The 17,433-nt window shown below is 45.8% G+C and overlaps 1 protein-coding gene across 1 annotated transcript; it reads left to right on the top strand.

Moving 5' to 3' along the window:
- Positions 1-12,682: 12,682 nt before the first annotated feature.
- Positions 12,683-15,133, top strand: LOC100192914 (NAC domain-containing protein 35). The gene is made up of 3 exons (NM_001165663.1): positions 12,683-13,061; positions 13,202-13,479; positions 14,257-15,133. Exons 1-3 carry the CDS (start codon positions 12,800-12,802, stop codon positions 14,977-14,979), a joined length of 1,263 nt encoding a protein of 420 aa, NP_001159135.1. The 5' UTR covers positions 12,683-12,799; the 3' UTR covers positions 14,980-15,133.
- The last annotated feature ends 2,300 nt before the right edge of the window (positions 15,134-17,433 follow it).

Below are 17,433 nucleotides of genomic sequence, written 5' to 3'. Positions count from 1 at the left end.
AAATTTGGTGGAGTTTGCTTGAGTGCTCAACCATTATCAGGTGCTGGTTCAGGTAAGGCCACGAAGGCTTGGGATGATATGTATGGTGATGATGAAACTTACAATACACCTGGTATTGGTAGTTCATCTGCTTCAGGTACATGTGGTACTGGTAGTTGTTATGCTCTATCTAAGCTCTCTTCTTACCTTAATTGATAGTGACACTGAAACTAAGTTAAGTCATGATTTCAACTTTCTTAGCTAGTGGCAGTGCCATAATCAGACTTATTCGATTTTTTCTATGGTTGTTAAAGATGTTATTAATGTCTATGTTTCTACTACATCTTCAGAATCCACTTTCACTCTAGCTAGCAAGGTGCTCGAGGAGCGACAACGACAATTGACAATAGACATGGTGGAGGTACTTTCATGCATCAAGGATAGGGAGTTGACTGACTAGCACAAGCAATGTTTGTGGAGAAGGAAACCAAGGCCATTGAAATGACCTTTGAAGTTATTTACCTAGATGGTGAGCAACAAGTATCACCAGAGAGCAAGATAAAGGATTAAGAAGGAAGCCAAGGAGATGTTGCAACGACAAGAAGTAACAAGAAGGACAATGCACTTGTTTCTGAACAAGGAGGGAGGAGGAAGGAACCAGGACCAGAAAGTTCAAGAAGCAAACAATAAACTTGAACTTATTATGGTTTTCTATCAATTTATGTTATTTGCAATTGTAATGGACTTATGGACATGCACTGAAGTATTAAACTATGAACTATGAACTTATAAACTTATAAGGAGCTACTTGTACTTTTTTTCATTTCTAGGATTTTTCTCATAAGGTGTGAGTTTTTACCTTGGAAGGTTTTTAATGAGGTAGCATTGCACTATTACTCCAATTTATTTTGAGGCTATCTTGTTGGCTTGTTGTGTGTTGTATATTCAATTTTGTGATGGGTTTGTATGTTTGGTGGATGAAGAGACCGAATTTATGTTGTGTTTGATGTAAATGGAGATGAATATATGTTATGTTTAATGTAAATGAAGATTTAATTTAGATTGTGTTTGAATTTATGGTGGAATTTGTGTTTATGTTTGTAGCTGTGACAAGCACGGGCCTGGCACAGTGTGGCACGACACGACCGTGTAGCAGATGGCATGTCGTGCCTGGGCATCCTCGCCAGCCCACGTGCCAGCCTGGCTCGACACGATCGTCTTGCCATGGACACGACGTTGTCGTGGTGTGCCAAGTGGCCCGACACGTCCAGTTGGACATATATACCTGTCCCATCTCATCCTCCCCGCAATGGAAATGAAACTTCTATTGACGCCGACCTTAGTAAAACTTTCATACCATGGTACTTACCTAAATTGCAAATTTTTATATATAAGATGGAGAGGAGAGTCTAGAGTTGCATTGTTTCGCAAGCTGTCGCTTGGATTTAATTCAAAAACGGTTTTTACCGTTTCTACAATATTTTGTCTCTATAGATTGCAGTTGCATCAGTCCAAACAACTGACTTTAATATGAGGACTTCGAGACAAAGGTACTGGTTGTTGACTTGTTGTGGTATAGTGCATTGCTAAAACGAGTCAGTGTGCCTTGCCTCCATGCATGGACCACCCCTGGGCCCTTGACACATATATGAGCTGCCAGGCCCCCATGCGTGCATGTGTGCTTTCAATTCGCGAGTTGTCAGCCTTCTCCATCTCTCAAGGAATTTGACCTTATTCTTCTGTCGTTTCTTCATCCTGCAAGCTTCTAGATCTGACTCTCCTGACAGTGAGCAAATAAACCGTGCCAGCACGGGTTCCAGAACGATTAACGAAGAAGAGACGACAAGGGAAACAAAATCTAAAACAGAAATGTTAAGGAACATATGTACAAGTATTTCGTAGTGTGAATGAAAAAAATGTCAAGGAACGAAGTGATCGAGAAGGATGGTAGAAGTAGACATCGTCCACGTCAGAGGCCTGGAAGAAGCAGCCGCCCAAAGCGGGACTCATCTTGCCCAGTCCCTATCCCTCTTTAATTCCACCACTCAGTCCCTTTCCTTCTGCTTCTTGGAGCCCGCTAGAGGGACCGTGTATATACTCCACACTACTACCAGTACCAACACAGCTGCTCCCCCTGTGTATGTCATAGCTGATTTAGGTCCTACTCTTGTTTGCCACTTCTTTCGTCTAAAAGGTCACTGTGGCATTGGTTTCGATTTCGCTAGCTGGTAATATTGCATGGACATAGTATGAGCTATCGTCAAATTCAGAAGATTTAATGCAGATTTTGTTACAAAGAATCCTAGTGGATTTCACTCATCCATTCCGACATATATACCCTCCTAGATGCCGCAGCAAAATAATACTAGCTTTAGTTAATGTTTGCATAGAAAAACTGAAGAGCTAACCTTATACTGACAGTAGAGAAAAGGTTGCAGAGAGATTTATTTGACTTGTTGTTTCAGTATTGTGTTGGATGCATTAAATGAACAACATATGAGAGTAAGTTTAATAATATAGCTCATAGTGGGTTTATAATATTGGCATGTTATATATATATAGCCAACTAAAGGTATGCTCATATAATAACTCTCCTATGATATAGTAAGTTATACATTTAATACTTGCTTCATTTTTTCCTCTCTCACAAGGTGTCTTGGAGTCTGAGAGCAGCCCACTTTCGGAGCAAGTACAATAAAATGATATAGGCAGGATGCAAGAGATGTGATGTCAAATTTATGGTGACATAGAAAATAGAGAAATGGAGAGAGAGAAAGCGGGTTGCTCACTAGTAGCGATCTAAAAGTGGTTTGCTCACAGACTTCAAGACACTTTGTGAGAGTAAGAGATGAGAAATAAGTATTAAATGTATAGTTTATATTATTGAAGGGTTATTATATAAAGTAGCCTTTTAGTTGGCTATATATGACACGACAATAACATAAAGCTTGTTATTGGCTATATTATTAAACTTGCTATTAGCCGGCTAGTAATGAGCAGATCGCTTTTTTTCTCTTTTCTTTTCTCTTTCTTTGACGTCACCATCAATCTGACATGACATACAATCCACCTACGTCAGCTTGTTATATTTGCTCGCATATCTACTAATTTCCATGTTTCGCTTTTGCTAATGCAATGTGTTCGAACCGGAATTGAGCCGGCGGACTATCCGGCCCTGAGGCCGGACGGTCCGCGGTCCGGACGGTCCGCGCCTGTGGGCCGGACGGTCCGCGCGTGCGCAGAACAGATTAGGGTTCCGAGTTTTGTGCTACGGTTGTTAGCTATATTCGCGGGATTAGCTCGGAATCAGTTGTGTAAAGGGTCCAGCCCCCCTCCTCTATAAATAGAGAGGTCTACGGCCGATTTGTAATCATCAACAATCGAATCAATACAACTTTTATTCGCATTTTATCCTAGGAGTAGTTCTAGTCTAGTTTAGGTTTAGCCTCTCAATCCCCAAATTCTTCGCCTCTCTTCGACTCTACGCCGATTGGAGGAGTCTAGGTCGGCCGGCCCGAGCCTAGACAACCCCTAGGATCTCTCCTCCCCGACGGGGTCCCTCCCGGGAGCGAGATCCAGGCGCCGTCGGCGATCTTCCGCCGTCCCTGCGTACGTGCGGACCGTCCGGCCCCAGGGCGCGGACCGTCCGGCCGTTAGGCAGAAGTCCCAGCAGCGCACCAGGCCGCGGACCGTCCGGCCCCAGGCCGCGGACAGTCCGCCCTTGCGCAGGGAGCACCACCGCGCCTCGCACCAGGCCGCGGACCGTCCGGCCCCTGCGCGCGGACCGTCCGCCCCTGTGCAGAGGGCACCGCCACGGTTCTTGTTGAGTGTTTGGTGCTCCGAAAAGGCGTCAACATACTTTTGGCGACTCCACTGGGGACGACATATCTAAGCTTATCAAATCGGCCCTCAATGGCCGGTTCAAGGGATAGCTCTGATATTTCTCCAAGCAACATCATAGAGCCGACTTGGGAAACCTTGCCGGCTGACGAGCAGCTCCAGTTTGAGGAGCACAAGGAGCGGATGATCCAGGAGGCGAAAGCAAAATTCTTGGCCAACTTCAAAGTGGACAGGAACAACAAGGTCATCCGACATCGGGCGACGGATCCGGCTTCGCTCCAACCCACGCCAGATACCCCCAATGTAAGTAATACCAACGATCTGCAATCTCTTAGAAATTATGTAGAAGATCAGCGTGAACAAATGCAGAACATCATAGGGGGTATGCAAAGCGATCTTAAGAGACTAGTACGTGCATTTGATAAATCTAGTACCGCAAATTTTCCTTCGCACGAGGTTGAGTTAGGAGATAACGCGTGTAACACATCGGCTACAGGTTGTCACGACCAGTCATAACCCCTTTATGGGATGCCGATGGACACATACCCTAAGCAACCGCAAATCGGCAGCAAACCAGCCGATCTGCACATGCCCGGACCGTCCGCACGTGATCGCGGACCGTCCGGGCCAACAACAGTCGGGCCTATTTTCAATGAGTTACCTAGATATGCGCCCGGGCCACCACACACGGCACAGAACCCAAACTACCCAGTCGGACGGTCCGCATACAACGACGGACGGTCCGCATATAACCACGGACGGTCCGGGTACGTATCCGGACAGTCCGCGCATGAGTCTTTTGAGGAGGATTATTACATGAATCCTCGCCCATCCCAGCAACACTTCCCATCACACTATGCGATGCACCAGCCCATTAATTCAGGATCCAAAGCCCAGGAAAGCTTTCCGGCCCCACCTAGAAGGCCGGAAAGAAACGATCAAACCTATGACCCATATAGGGCAAATGAAAATGCACCACGTAACTCAAACCAATGGGGGGAAAGACAACATGCTAATGTCCAGCCAACCCCACCTATGTTTGACCAGAGAGCCGGTGGTCTCGCACCGGCTGCCATTGATATAGTAAGGGAAGAAATAGCCGGGGCGTTCCGAGATAAGCTCGGAGTAAGCATGGTCCCTGGGGGGCAATCATATCGGAAACCTTATGACAGCCGATTTGATCACCACCCATACCCACAGGGAACCAGGATACCCGAATTCGCAAAATTTTCGGGTGATCAAGGGAAAAACACACGTGAACATATAGGCCAGTTCTTAGCACAATTGGGAGAATTAGCCGACACAGAGGCATTTCGCGTACGTTTATTTTCATTATCGCTAACAGGAACCGCGTTTGCATGATATGCCACTTTACCTCCTAATTCCATTTCATCATGGGGGATCTAGAACAAAAATTTCATGATCATTTTTTCTCCGGTGATTATGAATTGGATTTGGTAGATTTAGTGTCATTGCGACAGACAAAAGACGAATCGGTTAATGATTACATCCGGAGGTTCCGCGATACAAGAAACCGATGCTTTCAAATTCATTTAGCAGAAAAGCAGCTAGTAGGATTAGCCTTTAATGGTCTACGATATTATTTGAAAGAGAGATTAGAAGGCATCCAATTTTTTACACTAGCACAGTTACACCAGAGGGCTTTGGCTTGCGAAAGCCGGAGCAAAGAAACTGCTAAAACAATTCGTCACAACGTACATGTAGTAGAATGCGATCAAAGTAGCTCAGAAGACGAATCAGCAGAGGTGTATGCTGCTGAAATGGTTTGGCCAAAGCAGGCCAAATCTTCGGCTTGTGCCTCCTTACAGCCGGTTCAAAAGAAACGGCAAGAGGAGGTTAAGTTTACATTTAATGTTGGTAAGTGTGATAGAATATTTGATGAATTACTTAAAAATGGCAACATTAAAATAAATCATACTGTTCCATCCGCCGACGAGCTAAAACGTCGTGCATATTGCAAGTGGCATAACTCATTTTCTCATGCCACTAATGATTGTAATGTATTCCGTCGACAGATTCAATCGGCCATTAACGAAGGACGATTGAAATTTCAGGAAATGCAGGTGGATACAGAGCCCTTTCCGATGAACATGATTGACTTCGAGGGCAAGAAAGTCCTAGTTCGGCCAAACACAGCCGATAAAGGCAAAGAGACAATTATCGGCAATGCTAAAGAGGCCGATGAGGATCGTAAAGTTTCTTGCAGGAAAGTGGTGGTCGAGAAGACTCCCGATGGAGGGGAGACCCTAAAGGTGACCATCACAGCCTCCAGTACCGGGGGGCAAGCGCAGACAGGGAGACAGATGCAGGAGCCCGTGCTGCGTATCCCGGACGGTCCGGCACGTAGGCGCGGACGGTCCGGGACCCCACCGGACGGTCCGGAGAGCTCCGGCGGACGGTCCGGCCGTACTCAGGATTCACAACGTCCACATACTTTCAAACCACGACGACCAGAGATAGGTACGTGGAAAACAAATACATTTAAAGCAGCTGGTCGGTTGGTTAAAGCCGGCCCAACTTTTGATCAATTATTGTCTAAATACGTAAAAAGAAGGCCGGCCCCAGTGACCAGCCAACAAAGCGACCCCGCTCGCCCATTCATGAGCAGCGCCAGGTTAGGCCGATTGGACCACCCCACCAATCGGAAGAAATGAAAGGTCATACTATACAAGTGAGACCTAACATACCTGCATGGACACCTCCACCTCCATATCCACCTATGCCATATCCGTACACATATTTACCTCCGCCATATGTCCCAAATCAAATGTGGGGCATGCCACCATATCCATTTGGGATGCCACAGTATCCCGCCTGGGGGGCACCCCAAACATCTGTTTTCAACAGGTTGACGCCACCAGTACAAGACCGATTGAGCACTGCTCAATCCGGTCACCAGGCACAAACCCAACAGGATTGCCGGACTACTCGGCCTTCAAGGCCGACCAATCCGGCAGGGGGGCATATGCCTGCAGCAACTCAAAAAACAACAAAAGGGGACATCATCAAAATAGGCACCGCAGATGTTGTCATACAGGGAGACAATAAAGGGCCGATGATTTTCGGCGAATCGGCCAACGCAACCAAAAAGGATACGGCTACCATCAAAACAGCCGATCCAAAATACTCCATGCCTCGATGGTGCCCAGCGGGATTGACACGATCCCAAAAGAGAAAATTGCAGCGCCTAAGAGCAAAGGAGAGCCAGGAGAAAGAGGCGGAAAAGACATTTAATGACACACATCCATTATACCCGCCACCGCAAAAGAAATGGAGACCGAAGGCTGTTGAGAAAAAACAAACGGCCACAGAAATAGAAAGTCAATCTGCACCAAGCGCGGACCGTCTGGCCCCTACGCGCGGATCGTCCGCCGTTCACCAGGAAGTCTCTGGACAACCTGCACCAGGCGCGGACCGTCCGGCCACCCCATGCGGACCGTCCGCCGTTCACCAGGAAGCCTCCAACGACACGACAACATCAATGGAGGAGGACGACCTGCTGGGAGAAGACCTGGTCGACTATGAGGCTTCTCCAGAACGCCCAGGTATGGATGTAAATATTATTACATTTTCTGCCGATTGTACTATTATCGGCGACGATGAACCTGTTGTTGCCCAGTTTGATTTTGGTCCTAAATAAGCCGCCTTTACTAAACCAAAGGAATCGATAAACCATTTAAAGCCGCTCTTCGTGCGCGGCCACATTGATGGGATACCGATTGCTAGGATGTTGGTAGATGGAGGGGCGGCTGTAAATCTAATGCCTTATTCATTGTACAGAAAGTTAGGTAAACAAGATGACGAACTTGTCAAGACCAACATGACCCTCAGCGGTGTTGGAACTGATAGTTCGATCAAAGCCAGGGGAGTCACGTCCGTTGAATTGACCATCGGAACTAAGACCCTTGCTGCTGCATTCTTCGTCGCTGATGTAGAAGGAAATTACAGTTTAATCCTAGGCAGAGATTGGATTCACGCCAATCAATGTATACCTTCTACATTACATCAAATGCTGATACAATGGGTAGGCGATGACATAGAACAAGTACATGCTGATGTATCGGCCTGCATCGCTGTGGCCGATGCCCCTGTACTCTGGACTTATGAGACTGCTACATGTCTCACAGGAGTAGACTTTTCTGATTATCAGTTCATAAGTATAGATAAGAAAGGTTTCATTCCTGTAATGCTAGAGCCGATGGAGAATCGGCTAAATCCTAAATAAAGTTAAATGATGAATACACACAAAGTTCATGAGTCTTTGGTCACGGACAGTTCGGCCGCTAAGGCCGGATGGTCTGGTCTTTCACAAAAGAGTTCGGACCTTAAGACCGAACATCTACCACAGCGAAAAGACAGTATTATGGATGATCCGGTCCCTGAGACCGGAAAGTCCGCCATCACACAAAGATCATCTGATTCCTCTGTGGGGGACATGATAGAGGAATTCAGAGATCTTGATAAACTAGGACAGGGGTTTACATCGGCCGATCCTTTGGAGGAGATTGACATAGGAGATGGTAAAACTCCAAGGCCGACTTTTGTAAACAAGACCCTGGAGACCGATTCTAGAAATGAGATGATCGGTCTATTGAAGGAATATTCAGATTGCTTTGCTTGGAATTATACTGAGATGCCTGGATTAAGCCGAGAGATCGTAGAGCATCGGCTGCCTATTAAATCTGGTTTCAGACCTTTCAAGCAAAGAGCCAGAACATTTCGTCCGGATCTTCTCCCACGCATCAAGGACGAAATCCACCGGCTGCTAGAAGCTGATTTTATCAGACCTTGCAGATACGCAGAGTGGGTCTCCAATATTGTGCCGGTGGAGAAGAAGGAGACAGGTAAACTTAGAGTATGCATTGATTTTCGCAATTTAAATAGAGCAACTCCTAAAGACGAATATCTCATGCCCATAGCCGACACATTAATTAATAATGCATCAGGAAATAGAATTATTAGCTTCCTTGATGGTAATGCCGGATATAATCAGATTTTCATGGCCGAAGAAGATGCGTCTAAAACGGCCTTTATATGTCCAGGCTTCATTGGTTTATTTGAGTGGGTTGTCATGACATTTGGTCTTAAAAATGCTGGTGCTACTTATCAGAGAGCTATGAATTTGATCTTCCATGAATTGTTAGGAAACACTGTGGAAGTTTACATTGATGATATTGTAGTCAAATCGGCTGAGTTTAGTTCTCATATAGCTGATTTGCACAAAGCCTTTGATAAAATGCGTCAGTATGGTTTGAAAATGAACCCACGTAAATGTGCTTTTGGAGTGTCGGCTGGTAAGTTTTTAGGATTTGTCATACATGAACATGGTATAGAGATAGACCCTGACCAAATCAAGTCTATTCGGAATGTAGGACCTCCGACCTGTAAGGTCGAGGTACAGAGGTTTCTCGGCAAGGTGAATTATTTGCGAAGGTTTATTTCTAACCTAGCCGGGAAGATTGACGCATTCACCCCTATTCTTCGGCTTAAGAATGATGCCGAATTCGCTTGGGGGGCAGAGCAGCAAGAAGCATTTGATCTCATCAAAAAATACTTATCTTCGGCTCCCGTATTAAAAGCACCACAAGCAGGAGTACCATTCCGATTATACATTGCAGCTGAGGATAAGGTCATTGGGGCTGTTCTGACACAAGAAACCGAGGGAAAGGAGCATGTGGTGACATATCTAAGCCGAAGATTGGTGGATGCTGAAACAAGGTACACTTTTATTGAAAAGTTATGCTTATGCTTGTTTTATGCATGCACCAAATGTAGATGTTATTTACTGTCTAGTCATTGCACTGTTTCTGGTCAAGCCGATGTGATCAAATACATGTTGCATAACCCAATTATGAGTGGTAGAATTGGTAAGTGGGCTTATGCACTCTTAGAATATGACTTGGCCTATGAACCATTGAAATCTATGAAAGGCCAAGTCATAGCGGATTTCATTGTAGAGCATCGGGTTAATGATATTCATGAACTAGACATATCATACCTTACTATTACTCCTTGGACTTTATATTTTGATGGATCGGTTTGCAATGAAGGGCAAGGAATTGGCATTGTGCTTGTTTCACCAAGTAATGTCTCCTTTGACTTCTCTAGCCGATTGAAAACGTATTGCACTAATAATCAAGCTGAATATGAGGCCCTCCTATTCGGTTTAGAACTGTTAAATGGTATGGGAGTAAAACATGTGAAGGTATTTGGTGATTCTCAGCTGGTTGTCCAACAAGTGTTAAAAGAATATCAATGTCTTGATGGTACTCTAAATAGTTATCTTGAGATATGTTGGAGCATAATCCATTCTTTTGATGAATTCAGTATTCAGCATATCTCTAGAGTTGAGAATCATAGAGCTAACAGCTTGGCACAAGATGCATCGGGTTATCGGATAAAGAGAGGGAAATTTCACAAAACTGAAAATCTGATAACCAGTGCAGAGCCAAATTCCCAGGTCACGGACCGTCCGCGTGTTGACGCCGGACCGTCCGAGGTTACCAGAAAGGTTCTCTTAATCGATTCGGCTGACAGTGAAGCCGATACAAGTGATTGGAGGACACCTATACTTAATTATTTGCAAAATCCCAATATCAGGACAGATAAGAACATTCGGCGAACAGCTTTCAAGTATGTTTTGTTGAGTGATGAACTTTACTGTCGAACGGTTAATGATGTCCTGCTTAAGTGCTTGGGCCCAGATGATGCTATATTAGCCATGGCCGAAGTACATGAAGGAATTTGTGGTACCCATCAATCAGCTCCAAAGATGAAGTGGTTGTTGCGAAGGTCTGGTTTTTATTGGCCTAGTATGACAGCTGATTGTTTCAAGTACTACAAGGGGTGCCAAGTGTGTCAAAAATTCGGCGACCTACAGTTGGTCCCTGCAGCCGAATTACATCCTATCATTAAGCCTTGGCCATTCAGAGGATGGGGATTAGACTTTATTGGAGAAATTCATCCTTCATCGTCAAAGGGGCATCGGTTTGTGTTAGTTGCCACTGACTATTTCACCAAATGGACTGAAGTCGTTGCTCTAAAGAACATGACGCACAAGGAGGTAATTGAGTTCATAACTGAGCATATTATTCATAGATTCGGCATTCCCCAGACCTTGACTACAGATCAAGGTACTTCTTTTATGTCAAAGGAGGTACGTGAATTTGCTGAATTATACAGAATTAAGCTGCTTAATTCGTCTCCATATTATGCTCAGGCCAATGGACAGGCCGAGTCTAGTAATAGGACGTTGATTAATTTGATAAAGAAAAAGGTATCTGATAATCCTAAACATTGGCATAAGATTTTGTCTGAGCTTTATGGGCTCATAGAATATCTAAACATAGTGCTACTAAAGTATCTCCTTTTGAGCTTGTCTATGGGCAGGAAGCAGTGTTACCTGTGGAAATAAGTTTGAATGCTGTCAGGTTGGCCAGACAAAATGATCTAACTGCTACTGATTATTATAATTCAATGATGGATAATATTGATGAGGTGACCGACAAGAGGATGATAGCTTTGGGAGCAATAGAAAAGGATAAGATCATGGTAGCCAGGGCCTACAACAAGAAGGTCAAAGCAAAATCATTCCAAGTAGGAGACTTGGTGTGGAAGACCATTCTACCTCTAAGGAATAAAGACCGAAGGTTCGGGAAATGGTCGCCAAGCTGGGAGGGTCCTTATAAAGTGAAACAGGTGATGTCTGGTAACGCTTATTTACTACAAACATTACAAGGCAAGGATTTACCTAAGGCTTTGAATGGGCGTTTCCTCAAACAGTACCATCCTAGTATGTGGCAAGATGCCTAAGAAAACCGATGTGATCACATCGAGTTAGTTGCTTTTGGTTCGCCCAGCTCCACCAAAAGGCAGGGGGGCATATGTTCGAACCGGAATTGAGCCGGCGGACTGTCCGGCCCTGAGGCCGGACGGTCCGCGGTCCGGACGGTCCGCGCCTGTGGGCCGGACGGTCCGCGCGTGCGCAGAACAGATTAGGGTTCCGAGTTTTGTGCTACGGTTGTTAGCTATATTCGCGGGATTAGCTCGGAATCAGTTGTGTAAAGGGTCCAGCCCCCCTCCTCTATAAATAGAGAGGTCTACGGCCGATTTGTAATCATCAACAATCGAATCAATACAACTTTTATTCGCATTTTATCCTAGGAGTAGTTCTAGTCTAGTTTAGGTTTAGCCTCTCAATCCCCAAATTCTTCGCCTCTCTTCGACTCTACGCCGATTAGAGGAGTCTAGGTCGGCCGGCCCGAGCCTAGACAACCCCTAGGATCTCTCCTCCCCGACGGGGTCCCTCCCGGGAGCGAGATCCAGGCGCCGTCGGCGATCTTCCGCCGTCCCTGCGTACGTGCGGACCGTCCGGCCCCAGGGCGCGGACCGTCCGGCCGTCAGGCAGAAGTCCCAGCAGCGCACCAGGCCGCGGACCGTCCGGCCCCAGGCCGCGGACAGTCCGCCCTTGCGCAGGGAGCACCACCGCGCCTCGCACCAGGCCGCGGACCGTCCGGCCCCTGCGCGCGGACCGTCCACCCCTGTGCAGAGGGCACCGCCACGGTTCTTGTTGAGTGTTTGGCGCTCCGAAAAGGCGTCAACACAATGCAACGAATGCAAATTTAATGAAACATTGGCCAAGTTTTGGCTTGACACCCCGGACTCTAATGCCTGATTCTCGAAGAACTGATGAGTAACCAAAAGGACTAATGAGTAACCAAAAACCTTGGTTACTGTGGATTACACGCAAAAAGGACTGATTACTGATGAGTAAACCAAAAACCTCCACTCCAGTATATATCATGCATCATTTCATCAATCGTGCGAGCACCACCCTCTTATCCTGTCCTCCCACTTGCCTCGCACCCCCAAATTCCACGCCTCCTCCTCGGCGCAGTGCTCCCCTCGGCGTTGCCCTAGCCCCCGCTGGCTCGCCGCCGCTTCCAGCGCGCGCTATGCCATGAGCAGAGACCTCGAGGACGGGCACGGCGCCGTCGGCAACGTTATTGCGGCAGCAGCAGCTGCAGGAGGGGAGGCGGTGGGTGCCGGCGAGGCCGGGGACGCGCACGACAACGACGTGGTGATGCCGGGGTTCCGGTTCCACCCCACGGAGGAGGAGCTGATCGAGTTCTACCTCCGGCGCAAGGTTGAGGGAAAACGCTTCAACGTCGAGCTCATTGCTTTCCTGGACCTCTACCGCTTCGACCCATGGGAGCTTCCAGGTAACCATCAATTAATGGTAGCGCATGCATCTGGAAGCTTCGTTCTCTGCTTGATCAGCTAGCCTCGAATTGAACTGAGTCTCGATCGATCTTGGCTAATTAATTCGTTGTATACAATTGCTGGACGGACGGCGGCGCAGCAATGGCGGTGATGGGCGGGAAGGAGTGGTTCTTCTACGTGCCGAGGGACCGTAAGTACCGGAACGGAGACCGCCCAAACCGGGTGACGGCGTCGGGGTACTGGAAGGCGACGGGCGCTGACCGGATGATCCGAGGCGAGAACAACCGCCCCATCGGGCTGAAGAAGACGCTCGTGTTCTACTCCGGCAAGGCGCCCAAGGGCGTCCGCAGCAGCTGGATCATGAACGAGTACCGCCTCCCGCCACCACCCACCGACGCCGACCCATTGATTCCCAAGGTGAATTAAGGCCCACAAGATTATTAGGGCTTCCGTTCCAGCAGTGAGCTTAATTTTAATTTGCGTGCGTGCGGAGTTCTTGCTTGCTTCCCAATTCCAAAAAAATGACTTTTTTCTGAAATCAATCGAGGAGGTCCAGCTGTTTATTTGGTGTGTGTGTGTGGTTTATACTAGTCATTTGACCTGCTTTTTCGTTCGGTGCTTTTACTTTGGTCGCATGATTTGTATGAATATGCAAGATGCGAATGCCTATTCCTTTTTTCCAGATCTATACGAGCTAGGGTTCGCTTTTTGGCACACATTTGCGCACCACCGGCTATATGTACAGAAGCTACACTCTAGAATTCCCCTCCTAGCTAGATACCTTGTCGTCCAGATTCTGCAAGACCTTTTGCAGCCTCATCCCGGCCTCAGTCATCAAGCTAAAGTGATCTACTCCCCTTGTGTGCTAAATCACTCAGATCTGAACTTTAATTATTAAGCAATTGATAGCTCCTACCCACACCAACCAATTAATCTTGAACTTAATTCCCCGTATTGACTACTAGTCGATCTTAAAATTTGGGTATCGTTGTCACTTCTCTTATTAATATCTGATTCTTTTGCTGTCAATATATTTGAAGTTTTGAACTCGTCTTCTTGAATGTTTGGTACGTGCTGATTTCTTCAGTTTCCTGGAGTAACATTTCTTTCCCTTTTCCTTCCAAGTTCCAAGAAGAAATAAATGCATGGATACTGACTCTTTATTTTTCTGGCGGTGCATGAATCATGATACAGTCCGAGATCTCTCTCTGCCGCGTCTACAAGCGCTCAGGCATCGACGACGGCCACGGGCAGTCATCCTCCAGCACCCAAGCTTCCTCAGCGCGGCGGCGGATCTCCTCCCGCACTGGTGGTGTGCCGACGACGGCCGTTCAGCACGGATCGACGCCGTCATCGATGCCACTTTCACCGACGCCGCAGCAGCTCAGCAGCTTCCATCCGCTCCAAGGAGAATGCTCGTCTGCGTCACCGCCGGAGCCCATAATGGATCAAGTTGCGGTCACCGTGCACCGTGCGTCGCCTCAGCTTCTCCCTCACCGTCACCGCCCGAGGCCCTGCCCGTACGCGCCGGTGATGGCAACGGTATCAGCAGCGGAAGCTGCGCCGCAATTGGCACACGCGGCGACTGCCCACGCCTCCACGTATTCGCTCTTCAACATGGCCGCTGCCGCCGCCGCGCCTATGGCCGCCAGCTCAAGGTCGACCATTGACGAGCTGACAACGCTGGTTGCTCCCACCCAGGCCTACGCCAACCTCTCGGCCGCGACGACGGGCGGCCACCTCCTCCCATTACTGACGCCGCCGCCACCGCCAATGCTACAAATGACGCCGCTTGGTGCGCTGCCGATCGTGGCGCCGCCATTGTCGTCTTCAGTCGCTGACAAGCTTAGCAGCTGGGACTGGAACCCGATACCTGACACGACAGACCGGGATTACAATCCTTCTGGTTTTAAGTGATCCCAAACTCACTGCTATGTTCTGAAAACCCTGCCATAAGTGTAGGCTAACTTATATACCCTTCAGTGTCGGTCCACATGGACTACGTACAAAATGCATGTCAACTAGTACATATATATGATCAAGAATACTAAATGATCAGGATTTTATTCAGAACTGAAGATATATAGGTGGTTTGTAAGCATAATGAGATCACTAACAATAATCTGCTTCATGCATGCAAGTTTAATTCTTCCTGATTCCATATGCGTGCCTTTTAACAACTAGCGGTAGTTATTATTTTTCTTAATTTGCCAAAAGGTTTGGGTAGGTTTCATTTTTTTCAGTTAAACTGCAAGGCACATGAAATAATGTGAGCATGATTGGACGCAGACCGTTGCAGAAGGGTGTTTGTTTCTTTCTGCATGATTGGGAGGAAGACTTGCAGGAGGAGGAGATGGACGACAAAGGTTATATAAAAAGCTTTGCATGTGCCCACAGGACTTGTGTATTCTCTTTCAGATCTACTAGTCTAGAGGTGAAAACTGTCCTTTTGCATCCATGGAATGATTCATGTGATTATTGCAACAGCTTTTGTTCTTTATCTCTGCAATATTTACTTGGTGCTAACAGTCACAGAGCATATATTATTGTGTGTGGTTTTCTTTTTCTGCTGATGCTTAATTGCTGAAGAGGAAAGGGCAAATAAGACAAGCAGCTGAAGATGCATATTCGATCGGGGTTATAAGTTAATGTCTGATTGATGAAACAGAGACGATCTATGTGGCAGATGACCAAAAGCCTACTCAATTTGTTCTATCGATCAATTCGACAAGCTTGTTCTCTCTGGAGTCATCCGTGTTGGATGCTTCATGTTTTGGTGCGTTCTCTGGAGTCTATAATTCTCGTTGCCTTTATGTACAGAAAGATTTATGGTCTACTTAAGGACGTCAGCCCGATCGACAGCTATAAATATTAAATAGCTGGCTGTAGCTAGAAGCAGCGGTGTTCCCAGCTGCTAATTATTGAATCACGTTACCAGAGCAAAAGAGATGAATAGTGCAACTCAAGGTCACAAATCCGAAATCACACAACCTTCTTTTATTTTCAGATTATAAGGTCTTGCAAAGTTTTTTTTGCTAGTTTGAAAACTTAAATACTTGTCGAATATTTGTCGCGTTACTGTAAACTAGCTAATCGGTGTTAGTTACCTTCGTTCTCGAATATTTATCGAATATAATCAGTGTTACTGTGAAATTTGTACTAGCTACCTTCGTTCTCCTAATTCATTTTTGAACTAAAACATGGCAGATTTTTAAACTAAAACGCGGCAAATAAAAAAGAACAGATGGAGTACACCATTAGCTAGCTAGCAGTTAAGTGAAATGATCTAACAAAACGACTTTACAGTAAGGGTCCATATATAGAAACTATATTTTTTTAAAGAAAAACTAATTAAAACATGCTCCTCTATGTTAAAAAAATCAACACCCTTAACAAAACACTTTAGGGCTTGTACTCTCTCGGTTCTTTTTTATTTGTCACGTTTTAGTTAAAAATAAAATATCGGACGACAAATGTTCAATAACGAATGTAGTATTACGTAACCATCGTCTGACTCATTTTTTTTAGTTGCAAGAAAACGTTATATGTAGGTTGGTATGCTAACATCTCTCTAGCAAATGTTTACTGATAATAAAACATATATTAGTTTTTGTCGAATCCAACATGGCAATAGATTCAATCGCCTTCACCCCATTAATTGGGCTACCTGGATCACCTCTCCGAGACATCTCCAACATGGTAATAGATTCAATTGTCTTCACTACATTAATTGAGCTACCTGGATCACCTCTCCGAGACATCTACCTTTGCTGATTATTTGTGGCAAGAAATAAATACAGTAAAACGCTAAGCTTGAGAAGCCACGACATGAATCTTGAGCTAACTGGTGGTAGGATTGCGTTCTTTCTCACTTTTGCATGCTGAATTATTCCATGTCCATGGTAGTTGAAAATTAGAAGAACATGCACTCATCAGATTTAGGAACAGGAAATCGTAGACACTCATCTAAAGACATATATAAAAAGGTTGAAACATGGGAGATATACCGTTATTTTAGTTAATTTTACCAATGTTCGTTGGTTCACTGTATGTATAGTCACCATATCACAACATCGTCAAACAACAGTATGCATGCCGCCGTGTCTGTAAACTTTGTCCACAAGACATGACCAATTAGCAACTCAACACTACCGGAATTTAGCTCTTTACCGAGTGTCAAGTTCTTTAAAGCCATCAAAGTATTTCCAAACAGTTTGAAAAAAGCGAACATAAAATCACATTCATCACTTATCACAAATGCATGTGCGTATATATTTAGCTCTAATATATTTGCGTCCAAAGTCAACCTTAACTTTGACTATCAAACTTTAAATAAATAGATTGACACAACACACTAATAGTACAATTCCG

Source organism: Zea mays, chromosome 6 (assembly GCF_902167145.1).
Source record: "Zea mays cultivar B73 chromosome 6, Zm-B73-REFERENCE-NAM-5.0, whole genome shotgun sequence".
Taxonomy (NCBI): domain Eukaryota; kingdom Viridiplantae; phylum Streptophyta; class Magnoliopsida; order Poales; family Poaceae; genus Zea; species Zea mays.
Note: the sequence above shows the minus strand (reverse complement) of the source record. Positions and strands in the feature narration are given on the sequence as shown.

Excerpts from the sequence above, each read along its gene's own strand:
- LOC100192914 (NM_001165663.1), top strand. The coding sequence starts at position 12,800 with ATGAGCAGAGACCTCGAGGACGGGCACGGCGCCGTCGGCAACGTTATT. Across the intron at positions 13,062-13,201 it reads CGACCCATGGGAGCTTCCAG|CAATGGCGGTGATGGGCGGG; the intron begins GTAACCATCAAT and ends ACGGCGGCGCAG. Across the intron at positions 13,480-14,256 it reads CCGACCCATTGATTCCCAAG|TCCGAGATCTCTCTCTGCCG; the intron begins GTGAATTAAGGC and ends ATCATGATACAG.